Source organism: Gekko japonicus, unplaced genomic scaffold (assembly GCF_001447785.1).
Source record: "Gekko japonicus isolate JY-2015 unplaced genomic scaffold, Gekko_japonicus_V1.1 scaffold1034, whole genome shotgun sequence".
Lineage (NCBI taxonomy): Eukaryota > Metazoa > Chordata > Lepidosauria > Squamata > Gekkonidae > Gekko > Gekko japonicus.
Window position 1 is genome coordinate 539577 of NW_015161983.1, and position 13874 is coordinate 553450.

Sequence of the window (13874 nt, forward strand, 5' to 3'; positions counted from 1 at the left end):
GAAGTCTCCTTAGATTAGAGGAAGGCTTCAAACTTGGGCCAAAAAGAAAGGTTGGACTGGTAGGATAGGAGTAAGGCCCACCCCAGCAACATGGGATCCAGTAGCACGTCTTCCCGTGCAAACCTCATTTAAAATCAATGGAAGGTCCTGGAGCATGTGGCTGTCGGGCTGCCAACTCTGGGTAGTTCCTGGAGATTTGGGGGGTGGAGCCCAGGAATGGCAGGATTTAGGGAGGGGAGGGACCTCAGCAAGGTACAGTGCCATAGAGTCTGCCCTCCAAAGCCGCCATTTTTTCCAGAGGAACTGGACTCTGTAGTCTAGAGGTCAGTTGTAATTTTGGGAGATCTCCTGGCCTCATCTGGAGGCTAACAACCCTGTGTGGATCTCAAGGCAAGTCCCAAAGAAATGGATGGAAAATCACCACTGCATTGTGCCCTTGTGCGCTCAGAAATGTGCCCTCCACGTTGGAGTGCCTGCTGATGTTCAGGCTTCTCCTGTGTAGCTCTTCTTCCCTTTCAGTGGAGCTTTACTGAGCATGCATAATGCAGCTTTGTGTGATGCCGCAAAAGTGGCCCAGATTGAAAGAGAAAAGGCTTAAGGTATAAAGGGAGGCTTTCTACCAGGCAGCTGGGAGAGTGCGCACTGGAAGCTGATGAGCAGCTTGAGGCACTGTCATTAGGCTGTCAGACCTTGCTGGTCACCGAGTTAACAGAAAGGCCAAAAAGATTTTTTAAAAATCTCAGATTCATTTCCCTGAAGACACCAAAGGCTATAGGGGAACATCATGGATCCCTTGCTCTGTGCTATAACCACAGTACATCTGCATGGCAAACGGAGCCATTGCTCAGGTTGTAAAGACCCCTGTTGTCCTTGGCAGTAACTCAGTCCCTGATCTGGTCCCATTCCATCTATACCCGCTTTAGATGAGTGGGTCTCCTAGTCAAGTACACTGGCTAGAAGAAACCCTCAAGCAGCAGTCTCCCATTAACTGGAGGTCAAGTGCCCCTGAGCTCCTGCTTCTAATAGTTGAAAGAATCCCAAGAAGCCCTGATGTGGATAACCCAGGCAAGTCCAATCTCGTCAGGTCTCGGAAACTAAACAGCACCGACCCCGGCAAGTATTTGGATGGGAGACCTCCAACGAATACCAAGGCAGGGCGACAGAGGCAGGCTATCAAACCACTTATCTGAATGTCTTCCATGCCCCAGTAGGAGTTGTCAGAAGTCACCATGACTTTCAGGCACACGCGTGCACACACACACAAAACTACCAATAAAAAAGAAAGACCTTCTTCTCAATGCCAACAGCATCGACTAGTTGCCCATGAAAAATGTGAGAAACAAAAAAAAAAAGTGACGCCCCCTCCCCGAAGATGACAGCTTTCAATTTCACGTTATAGGCTACCACTTCAACTTTCTCACAAAAGTATGTGTCCTCACTCCCTTGTGCTTAAGAGACTGATCGGTGCCAATAGCCGCTGTTTCATTTGTAAATATTTTCTAGACCAGTGTAAGCAATGGTTGCTTGGCTGCATCAGACAGACTCTAGGAAAATTTCATGGTATGTCACACCAGCCAAGAAAATAATGCCTCTCTGTGGCTCACACTAATTGGGTGTGAAAGGTAAACTAGAAGCACTCTGTGTTACTGCTAAGCTGATGTGAGAGGAGGTTTGGGTTCGTTTTTACACAGACACACCACAAGCATCTTATCAAAGCTTGTCCAGGTTGCTAACTGTACAAAATCATATGAATAGTCTAATCCTATCCAGGGCTGAAAAGAGCCACAGTTGGCCTTCAGACAAGATGACTCCATCTGCCTCCCCTCACATTTAGAAGAAAACAAGATGCTAGTGGAGAGCAGGTGTGCTTCTAATGTCCCCCAGAACCACCTTGCCCTGTTCTCCCAGAATGACCAGGGACCCTGAGATTTTGTGTACTTAATCCCTCATCCACCCTCAACAACCCTGGTCCTACTAACAACTCTAGTTGCTTCCACGCAAGCAGTGGATTCTCTTACAACAGATAATGCAGCTTTCTATAGCAAGAGAAATTAGGCAGCCAAGTAAAAACATAAGGGCCAGTCAGTTTTGCTATCATTTGTGGAGCATGGCCTGACTGTGGGGTAGCCATTCCTCTGCTATCTCATGCCAAAGGGGCTCAAAATATGCATCCTATGCCCACAGGTCTTATCTGGACCACAAAGGCCTTTCCCCCAACCCATGCTGCCATTCTGTGATAAATCACCTATAGGTTCATTTTCTTGAGGGAAAGGACTCAACACGTAAGATGGGGATCTGTGCTCACTGTTTATCTTTGTCTCTGACCTAGGACAATGGAGTGTTTGGAGTGAATGTTGAATGAGTCCAGATTGGCCTAAAAGCCCATCTATTTGTCATGACATTAATGTTTATGCAGTGAATGTCATCAGGAGTTGCACAGAAGTCGGGGTCTGAGAACAGACCGAGTGCTTTACCACTGGCAACGTCTGTGTTGTTGTATTGCAGCTCCAGAAACTGAAACGGTCGCTGTCTTTCAAGACCAAAAGTTTGCGGAGTAAAAGCGCAGACAACTTTTTCCAGCGGACAAACAGTGACATGAAGTTGCAAGTCGATTTGTTGTCGGAGATCAGCCCCAGAACTGGCCACCTCCCAGCCTCAGAAAGTCAGTCGTCTACTCCGACCAAGATCCATAACCAACAGGAAGGCAACAAGGCTCACGTTTTCCAAGAACACATCTTCAAAAAGCCCACTTTCTGCGACATCTGCAATCACATGATTGTTGGTAAGGCTTATTTAATTTGTTTGTGATCATGTCTTTCCCTGCGAAAAATAAAGAGCAGCGTTTTTTCAAGACTGTAATAATGCATGAAGTGCTTAATCCAGTGGAGTTTAGAATTACCTTTTTACACTCGTTAACAAAATTGCACATAGTAGATAAGTAGGCATGAAATTGGGCATGAATTTTGGATATGAAGCCAATTATATTATTGTATTTCGGTGGTTCTCAACAGCAACTAAAGAATCTCCATTGTGATTCCAAAAAATAAATCAATCAATCATGGCTCCCTAATTCCTCCTGTCCTCCCTCACACATACCACATACTAAACATCCCCTTTCAAAGCACATGTAGCAAGCCACATATGGCCCATAGAGGCTTCTATCCTCTTGCCTCCTCAAAACAACTCGCTGAGGTCCTTATCAGCAACATTTTATAAGCATGTGAGGTGCTTGTACTGTCCATTCATGGCCTACAGAGTCAGGCCACAGTGGATAGTTGATTCTATAGGGCCACTATTTAAAAGAACCTGACCCAAGTTCTAATCAATTCCATTCCTGTACTGGAAGAGGCTTTATACCAGAGATAGCAAAAAAACTTCCTTATTGGTTAATAACTTCATGGTGGAGGCCAGCTAAACAGGTTTGAGAAGGGCCTTGGAAAAAACTTGATAATAGAAGACAACCAGCTTTTTGCAAAACCCAAACTTATAGTGTTTGTTTCAGGGGCTGTTTTTCTTTACTGACTCAAGTTTTGGCTGCATTAAGATAGTACTTGCTTGGTGTCACTCAGCCCATTAGAGTTCCTAGAGTTTTGAGCATCCAATCAGCCTATTTTTCAGTAATTAAAAAGGCAGCAGGAGTAATTGTGTCAGTGGCAGCCAAGACTGGATCTGACACAGCAAGAGACAGCACTTGTGAAATCAATAGTGGGATATACAAAGCAACCTCATGTTGACTTCAATGGGAATAAATACAGGGCTGGATTTCAGAGGCTGTGTGTGGATGTGTGCACATGTAGGAACATTGTTGAGCCCTCCCTGTACCAACCGCAGCCTTCCAACTAGCCATTCCCAAACTTGGAGAATCTTCAGCACTAGCCTATAAAGTGCATAGTTTGATGAATAGGAAGAAACTTGAGGAGGGCATGTTGGTTATGCGGTAGCCAACAAAGCATTTTAGATTCGAGATCTATTCCACAAATACTTGCCATTCCAAATGGTTAAGAATGTTCATATTTTGGGTTCTGTCTAACTGCTTCTTCCTTAAAAAAAAAAAAAGCCAGAGGCTGCAGGTAGACAGCCATATGGTCTACTTGGCCTGAAAACAATTAGGAAGACTTTCCTTGCTGCACGCAAACAAAATAAAGGGTGGATCATCAGCATGGAATGAAATTGACATGAGATGTAAAGGAGACAGACACTGGGGTGGGAAGCCTAAAGCTTTGGAAACATTTTTCCCTTTCATGCTTTAGTGAACAATGTTGTGGGGAAGGACCCATTTTGGCCGTCTTGGAAGCCTAACATTAAATGGTGGCTGAGCCGCATGGACCTTTTACAAACTGCTGAATTTAAGAATTGCTTGATGGGCATGTGGCAGGGTGGAATCCTTGTGTCATAGTCATGCTCAGATTTGTGAGATTATGTCACGTGACATTCCATTCAGGGCAGAAGTCCTCCTGCTCAATCTTTGCAGTGATAATACTATAGCTAAACAAAAACAGGAATTAACTTCAATTTTATGTACAGTAGCTAAAGCAGTCTTGGGTGGGACTTGGAAGTCAGAGGTACTTCCCTCAACCCATGACTGGCTTATTAAAGTATGTAATTTATGTGTGCATGATAAAAATTTCTATGTTAAGAAGAAGAAGAAGAAAAAAATTACTCATATACATCAGTTTTTGAAGCATTACGGTTTGCGTTTCTTAGCTTTATTTGTAGTCACAAAGGTGTTAAGTGGCTCTCTAGTTGGACCAAAGTAATATCTATTTTTTAAACCTTGTTTGTAGGAGATATCTGATGTAAAATGTATTGTATGGTTAATTTTTTTAAAAGAAGAAGAAGAAGTGCTTGGGATCGATCCATTTGGGGGGCAGAGTGCAGTCCAACAGAACAGGCTCTAAAAAACTGCTAAGATCACAACCAGTGTGCAGGAACAAATTAGAGAATCACAAAGAGAAAACCACACAAATTTGCAAGAAGGGGCAGGAGATTAACATTATGCAGCTGTGCTAGGGCACTGGCGAAAATACCCCCCTTTTTTCAATTTTGTGGGACAAGACTAAAAAAGCTCTCCAGAGCTTCTGCCAGAGGACTCCTCCCCCATACAAATTGCAGCCCTGTGCAAAGTGTGGTGGAGTTGCCACCAACTTTACATAGGCAAGCACACACACACACTGCCAGCTATCACAGCTTGCAATGCCAGTGTCAGTGAGTTCTACCCTGCATTCTGTACACTCAACAGGTTCCCCCATATTATGAGATTGTGTGACTCTTTCCCATCTTTCACAGTGGTTGATAGAGAATCCCCTAGTGCGTCACAATATGGAAAAGGGGCTTCACAGCTGCTTGTCAGTTTCAAAAAATAGTCTGGTCAGTTTCATCATTGAGTTTCCCCCCTTTGCCTTCATTCCTTTCTTTTCCCTTTCATTCAAGCATTCATGCATGCGTAAAACCTGAACCACGAGGACACTACTGCATGCTGGACACTACTGTGCAGCTGCAATAGGGAAATTGTGTAAATTTGTTTTTTAAACTTTGGATGCAACCCCCAACATGTCACAAGTGATGTTCCACCCCAATTTAGAGAAGTGCAGGTTTTTTTATTGGATGCCACCCCCAACACGTCACAAGTTTAGAGAAGTGCAGGTTTTTTATTGTAGCTGCAAAATACACCTGAGGAGAAAGAATGGTGCTTAAGGTGGCTACAGAATCCGAAGTCAACATTAAAGGCTTACTGCTCTGAAAATCTGCAGTAGGATGTGCATGCATAATGAGCCACTGTTCAGGCGCAAGAGGATCCATCTTGAATTTATGACCAGAGTTGGGAAAGACTTGATCTACAGATTGCTTGATAGAAATGTTTCCCAGAAGAGACAAATGTTCCTCTTTTTTGTGATACATCCTCTCTTTCCCAGAATTCTTGAAGCTGCAGGGCCGCCTCTCTGGCCCAGAAGCTCTCTATAACTATTGTTGCCTTGTTTTTCCCCAGTGAAATTAGCTTTACTTTATTGTGTGACTTATTTGTGAGCTACCAATATAGACCTTGCAAGGAATGTCAGTGGGAATAAAACTGTGCTAGAGATCAGTCCCATCCCACCCTGTCTAATATTTGTTCTGGTGCTCAGTCATTTTTTTTTTCCATTTGCCCTAAAGATAGCATATTAACTTATTTTAAGAGTGGTGGGACAGGCAAGAAGCAAGATTCCCTAAAATAATAGTATTGAAAAGCCACCGAGGAGCAAAACTGGGCTGTATGGTGGCTTCGGTTGCGTGTGTGCATGCGTGAACATGTGAATGCTGCTTTTTGCAGGAACAAATATGATGCCAATGTCTTGCAATTTTAAAAAGTGTCTATTTTTAAAAAATCCTACTATTCCAGCTGTGCATTTCCTGTAATGACTCAAATGGAAAAAATCCTAGGTTTTTTCCCGCACATTCTTTGCACACTGTGATTAATGTCTCATCTATGTCAAAAGTAAGGATCCCTACAAAGATTAACCAAAAGGAATACATAATTTTTATATAATTAATAAAAAAATCTGTGACCATAAAAATGTCCATCTTTTGAAGTCAAGCCCAATTTTAAAGTTGCTCTGCTTTTTCCCCTTCCCACATTCCCCGCTTCCTCATATTACCTGTTTTTATAGGTGAACCCACAGAGTATATAAAACTGTTCAAAATCAGTTAGACCGGGGGTGGCCAAACTGTAGCTTGGGAGCCGCATGTGGCTCTTTCACACATATTGTGTGACTCCTGGTAGGGCAGCTGGGGAAGCGAAGGGGAGGCATGCCTCCCCACTTGGTCTTCCCTTCCCCAGCCAGTGTGAAAGTTGCTTTCTTTCCACCTCTTCCTCCTCACCATTTATTTGCTTTCTTTCCACCTCTCTCTATTTCTCTCTTTTCCCCTCCCTCCTTTCTCCATCTATTTGCTTTCTTTCCGCCTTTCTTTTCACCTTTTTTCTCTTCCTCCCTTCCTTCCTCTCTCTCTCTCACTCTTCCTTCCTCCTCCTCCCTCATCTATTTGCTTTCTTTGTTTCTTCCTTCCTCAACCTCTCTCTTCCTTCCTCCCTCCCTCCCTCCCCCATTTGCTTTCTCTGTTTCTGTTTCTCTCTCTCCTTTCTTTCCACCACTTTTCTCTTTCTCTTCCTTCCTTCTTTCCATCCTCTCCCCTCCCCATCTATTTGCTTCCTTCCTTTCTCTCTATCTCTTTCTTTCTACCCCCCCTCTCTCTTAGACAAATAAATATAATTAGCAAACAAATCAAAATCACTGGAGAAATAAATATTATCATTTTTTATTTTAATTTTTTTTAAGCTCTTATATTAAGCAAGTTTGGCCACCCATGAGTTAGACTGAGGGAATGAGAGAGAAACAAAACAAACAAAAGGCATTTATAATAGATTTTGTTCATTAAATTGATGTTCTCTTGATGCAAGTTACTTGTGAGGGTACTCATTCACTTTCTTTTGCAGAAAGCAACGTAGTCAGCTTCAAAAAATTTTAATGGTAAAAAGTATGCATTTCTCAAAATACACACTGGAAGACAAGTGACAGCTGTACAATTTTTCATATATTGCTATTTATTTATAGTCTACCTTTCTCCACAATGAGAGCCCAAAGCCGCTTACGTCATTCTCTCTTCCATTTTACCTTCACAACAACTACATGAGATTGGTTAGGCCAGGAGTATATGATTGACCCAAGGTCACCCAGCAGCTTCTATGACAGGGTGCGAAGCCTAGTCCAATGCTCTAAGCACTATATCATACTGTCTTTCATATAGTGCATGCAAGGAAGCTTGTGTGAACTTTTCTCCAGGTTTTGAATTTGAACCCATTTTGAACTTGCTCTTCCTTTTCCCTCCTCACATCAACTTTTTTCAGAGGTGATCTTACAAAGATCCTTCAGTACAATCACATGAACACAATTTGTGGCTTTTTGCACAGATCTGTGGACTCGGACACTAAACACTGGCATTAGAATAGGGATAGTACTCAGTTGCCTTTACTTTCCAATAAAATTTGGAAATCTGCATGTATTCCAATGGCTATTTGGAAGGAACCAATTCATTCCAGTGGCCATTTTCTGCCATCATTTTAGTATCATTTTTCTGCCATCATTTTAGCTCACTTCCTATCTGAATCCACTCCTCCCTGTGGGTTGGATCCAGATGTTTTTTGCTGCCGAAGAAAGGAGGTGTTCTCTTTGGCCAAAAAGAAGAAGATTTTGCTGAAAAACAAGGGACCTGCATGTACAAAAGCCATGTGAGATGTGGGTCACATTATGGAGGAGAACTGGGCAAGATTGAGTGAAAATGCTGCTTGGATCCAATCCCATATATTTTCCTCCTTTGGGAAGTTTGCCAGACACACACACACACACAGGGAGGGGGGGAGAGAGAGAGAGGTTTCTTCACCTGCAATAGGAACACTTTCTCTGTCTCAGAGTCTTTTCCCTCTGTTTTTGATATCCCCCTTGCCCACATTCCTGGGTGAAGCAAAATGTCCCACGGTTTTAGAAATTTTGTCTCAAGGGCAAAAACCCCATTGCTCATCCATAACCCTGTGTCCTGTCTTCTGCACATTTGTGGATGGATAGCACAAGGAACAGATGTTGAATATTGCTCTCATATTTTAATGGAAACTGAATTTCCCACTTTGCGTCCAACATTAATTATGATCCCCCGTGTCCTAGCAGCCAAATTACGTCTTTGTATACGCACACCTGTGGTTTGAGTTGATGCAGAGCCATGCCAAAGGCACTAAGGACTTGGCTTCCCTTTAGAAATGCAGCCCCTGCCAAAGGATACTGAATGTTCGTTTTATGCAATTAGAGCTACGTGCAATTAGAATGATCCTCTACAACACTATTCACAGCTGAGAGAGAGGGAAAGAATGGCGAATGCATATTTCCAAGCTACCTAAGTAACTAACTTGACTTTTCAGGGGGGTGCCCCTTGATAACTGAAGACATGGGTGTCCGGGCAACTGAGTATGTGTGGAGAATGCCTTCATCACACATGGTATTTGTTATCTATGGGGTGGAGGGGAAGGAGCTTCCCCATTGCTTCCCCACCTGAAGTTTCTGCCCAGCCTGATAAATGGATGGACTGAATTTGTATTATGTGACATTGTATTATGTGGCAAGGGGCATGCCATATTTTAAAAGGAACCCCAGAGGACTGGCTTGGAGGTAAATAACATTCCAGTAAAGGTAAAGGTAAAGGTTCCCTTGCTCAAAAGCCAGTCGAATCCGACTCTAGGGTTGCGGTGCTCATCTCCGTTTCCAAGCCGAAGAGCCAGAGCTGTCCGAAGATGTTTCCGTGGTCATGTGGCCGGCATGACTAAACACCAAGGCGCATGGAATGCTGTTACCTTCCCACCGAAGTGGTCCCTATTTATCTACTTGCAATTTCTTGCTTTCGAACTGCTAGGTTGGCAGGAGCTGGAACTAGAGACGGGAGCTCACTCCGTCATGTGGCAACTCGGGTCTCGAACTGCTGAACTACCGACCTTCCACAGCCTGCAGTTCAGCGTCTTAACCACTTGAGCCACTGCAGCCCCAACATCCCATTAAGCTTCTGTTAAAGGGCCAGGACTTTTTTGGGCAACCCTACCTATCAAATAGACATAGGCGTTCAGCAGCCCTAACCGTCAGATGCCCAGCGTGTTGATGAATGGGCTGAAGGGGGCTCGCTGCATCCTCCTGCAGGATCCCTGTCGTTGAGCAGAGAGCTAGTTTTGCCAGGCTTGGGTTTGGAAATACCTGGGGAATTTGGGGGGTGGAGCCTGAAAAGGGTGGGCTTTGGGGAGGGGAGGGACTTCAGTGGTTATAATGCCCTAGGAGTCCACCTTCCAAAGCGGCCATTTTCTCCAAGAACTGATCTCTGTCACATGGAGATCAGTTGCAATCCCAGGAGATCCCCAGCCACCGCCTGTAAGAGAGCACTGGCCCCCAAATGCAGCCTTTTACCTTTCTCCATCCACGTATTGCTTGTAGGGACATGGTCTAGAGTAGGGTTGCCAACCTTCAGGTGGAGCCCGAGGATCTGGAATTACAGCTGGTCTCCGGACCACAGAGATCAGTTCCCTTGGGGAAAATGGCTACTATGACATTATACCTCACCTTACCCAGGCTCCATCCCCAGATCTCCAGGAACTTCCTATCCTGAAGCTGGTAACCCTATTCTGGAGGGCTGCTCCTGTGGCCTGCCACTAGTGATTCCCGCCACGGGAAATCAAACTGTACAGCTCCTTCTGTCTATTTCTTGATGGAGCCTGAGTGTAGCAAGATGTAGGCTAGCTTGACCTTTGTTTAAAATCCTCTCCTGCACCACATGCAGGGACTCCTCTGCCCACTCTGGAAGGCACTCTGCTTAGAGCAGTTACTATGCCCAGAAGTCCTTGCTAGCCTCAGTGAAACTCAAACAAGCCCTAACATATATCCCAGAATGTTCTGTGTCCCACAAGAGTTCCAAGATGTGTGTGGGCACGTTCTTTGATCATAGGTAGTTTTGATAGCTCTGCTTTTTTGTTGTTGTTGTTGTTGTTGTTGTTGTTGAATTTATACCCCACCCTCCCCGCAAGCAGGCTCAGGACAGCTTACAGCGATGGCAGTAAAAATTTAAAGCCAGAGACTTCCAGATTGAAGTGACTTGCCTCCCTGGGCAGAAGCCATTTGGGTCACAGACTTGCAAAAATTGCATCAATTGTATTTTTAAATGAGGTTGGTCATCTCATTAGAGGGAGGAGGGAGGGGGGTCCTGTAAATCAAATGAGTTTAAAGCATCAGTTAAATCACTATTCATTTGTATATGGATAAAAACTAATTCTGAAAGGGGAAGGGCACATTTTGATTTTTAAATGATGCACGTGGGCATGGCAGGCATTATTTCAGAGGCGTTCACCTGTATGTGAAAGAGGAGGGCAAACAGCTCCCCTACAATTCTGGCAGCTGCTTGAATTTTGGGGGGAAGTATTTGTGTTTAATGCTTTTCAATAAATTAAAAGAAAAAATCTTTTTAATATGGAAGGGGGGGAAGAAAGAAAATATCTTAAAAACATAATTTGTGAAGGGTAGCTTTCACTGTTTAAACAGGACTCATGATTCTTTTATTTTGGAATCTATCAACACGTGGGCATGGCAGGCATTATTTCAGAGGCATTCACCTGTATGTGAAAGAGGAGGGCAAACAGCTCCCCTACAATTCTGGCAGCTGCTTTAATTTTGGGGGGAAGTATTTGTGTTTAGTGCTTTTCAATAAATTAAAAGAAAACATCTTTTTAATATGGAAGGGGGGGAGAAAGAAAATATCTAAAAGAGTCATGAATATCTATTCTTTAAAAACATAGTTTGTGAAGGGTAGCTTTCACTGTTTAAACAGGACTCATGATTCTTTTATTTTGGAATCTATCAACCTAGATTATTAAGACTGGAACCCTCATCCAACAAACTTTAACAAAAGCAACTTTGTCCTAGACTGAGGCCACTCTCTGTACTACTGAAGCATACTTCCACGGACTGCACATGATGTAAGAGCTTATTCTTATACAAGGCTTTGTGCAAGCAATTACATTCTGTGCCTAGGGCCTAGACCAGTGATGGCGAACCTTTTAGAGACCAAGTGCCCAAACTTCGACCCAAAACCCACTTATTTATCGCAAAGTGCCAACACGGCAATTTAACCTGAATACTGAGGTTTTACTTTAGAAAAAACAACTCATACATTAACTTAAGATGATCCAAACAAAGTAAGGAAAGCAATCCCAAATGCTTTCATTTACTTAAAATTATTTGGCAGAGAATTCGACACTTTAATGATGGTCTAGGCCTGGCTGGGGCGATGGCACGCGTGCCCACAGAGAGGGCTCTGAGTGCCACCTCTGGCACCCGTGCCATAGGTTCGCCACCACTGGCCTAGACAATCCCAAGTTGTATTGGGGGGGGGAGAATTCCACTAAAGTTTACAAGTCTTAAAAATCCTTCAGACTGCACAGGCATAACATTCTATAACATAATTTATTCTGTATTTTGATAATTTTGCATAGTTCTGGTTTAGCCAGTTATGTCTACAGGCGAGGAAATATATGTAGGATGGCGAGATCCTGAGCCCCAATTATTGGCATTGACTGCATGCTTCCTAAAGTTTCGTCTCAGTCATAAGGACAAAACTTGCCCTTTTTTTTTAATTAAATAGAAGCTTTGATTCTTGGGAAGCGTAGTTTGTGCTCCCTGAATCACATTTTGCACTTCTTTGGCACTCCCGCACACTCATTGGATGCGTACATATGCATGCACGAAGATACCCCCCAGCATTTTGTAGTAATTAGAAGACAGTATTACTGTGTCACATCACATGCAGGGCTATTATTGAGAGCAAGTTAGGAATCTGTGCTGCAGCAGAAACAAATGTTCTCAACCATGCAAGTGAAAGGATGACACTATATTTGTGGGAATCTATTAGCAAGAGTTGAGGAGGTGGCGGTTTTATTTTTCCAGGGCAATCTCCAGAGAAGAAAGTTCACTACCAGTGCTTCATTTTTGTTTAGTGTGTTTCCAAAGAAGGTTATGTCCCTGCAATACAAGTTCTAATTTTAAGCTGTTTCCTAGCATGCCTCCCTTCAGGAACACATGTAAGTGGTTCCACTGGGGATTCTTTTAAAAACAAACCATCCCGATGCATAAGAAGCTCTTTGGATGGGAAGAAAAGATAACGGGGATCAAAATGTCCTGCTCTGAAATGTTATCTGTTCCTTTCAAGCTGTTCTGCTACTAATATGTTAGTTCTCAAATCCACTGGTATTGTGGTTGATGACTAAGGTCCTTTCCATACTAGACCTTAAATCCTGCTTCAAACCTGTCCCCAAACGTACATTCTACACCACACTCGAGTTCACCCCTGTAGATATCTCGTGATATTTTTTAGTTTCCACATTACATTGAGGTCACCCTGGTTTCACCTCACACTTGTCCCGGGATAAACGGATGCTGTTATAACCAGGGATAAATGCAAGGTATTGTGTCCCGAATTGAACTCTGATAAAACTAGGGGTGAGATCCAAGTGCGGAAAGGACCTAAGTGAATGTGCAATCTCTCTCTGGCACTTTATAATGGGGCAGTTATTTTCCCTGTTTGGATTCAGACCTGGAAGTTACTGCATTATTGAATCCACACATTTCTCCTCACGACAAGGGTTGCAGTGGGAGGGGATATGGGGAGGCCACAATACTGGCTGTGGCGTCACATGATCACTTCTGATTTTAAAAACCTAGACATAAGGTTGATCTAGGAATGACAGAAACTCTACGGTAAACCCGAGAGCTACAGTTTAGGAATCGCTGGCTTTACCACAGAGTTTCCAGCAATTCCTAGAGCTACCCTACGTTACTTCTGGGGTTTTTACCAGAAATGATGTGATGCTGCAGTTGGTGTTGTGAGTTTTTAAAAAAATTTCTCCCATATCTGGGCAGTAAAAGCAGAGGTCTGGGGATCCCCCCGCCACCACTTGGGGAATAGGACCCCTACTCACTATTATATATACATCTTAGGCAGAGCTACACAACTTGTTACTCATCAAGTTCAGTGTGACCCACCATCCATCTAAGCTCCCAACAGAGGAACTCAGTAAACCCAGGCTTACGAAATTGGTTAGGGAGTTAATAACACATGACTGCATTTGACTTGGACCTCTTTCTAGGCAGCCCTTTTGTTGTAGGGTCCAGGTGTCTTCCCTCAATAAAAGCTCTTCTGTTTCCATTTTTTTTTTCTTGAGTTTACAGTGCATAATTTTGTAGTTGCAAAAATTTCTTTCCTTCAGCCCAACTTTCAGTATTGCAAGTGACTACACACCATACTGTGGGGAGGGAGAGCAGCAGGCA

At 43.5% G+C, this 13874-nt stretch overlaps 1 protein-coding gene across 1 annotated transcript in view; it reads left to right on the forward strand.

The window, feature by feature from the left end:
* The window catches only part of STAC (SH3 and cysteine rich domain), a 97787-nt gene that overhangs the window by 37037 nt on the left and 46876 nt on the right, over positions 1 to 13874 (forward strand). The window contains exon 2 of the mRNA XM_015429787.1: positions 2506 to 2782. Coding sequence (XP_015285273.1) covers positions 2506 to 2782 — 277 coding nt within the window. The remainder of the gene's footprint in view (positions 1 to 2505; positions 2783 to 13874) is intronic.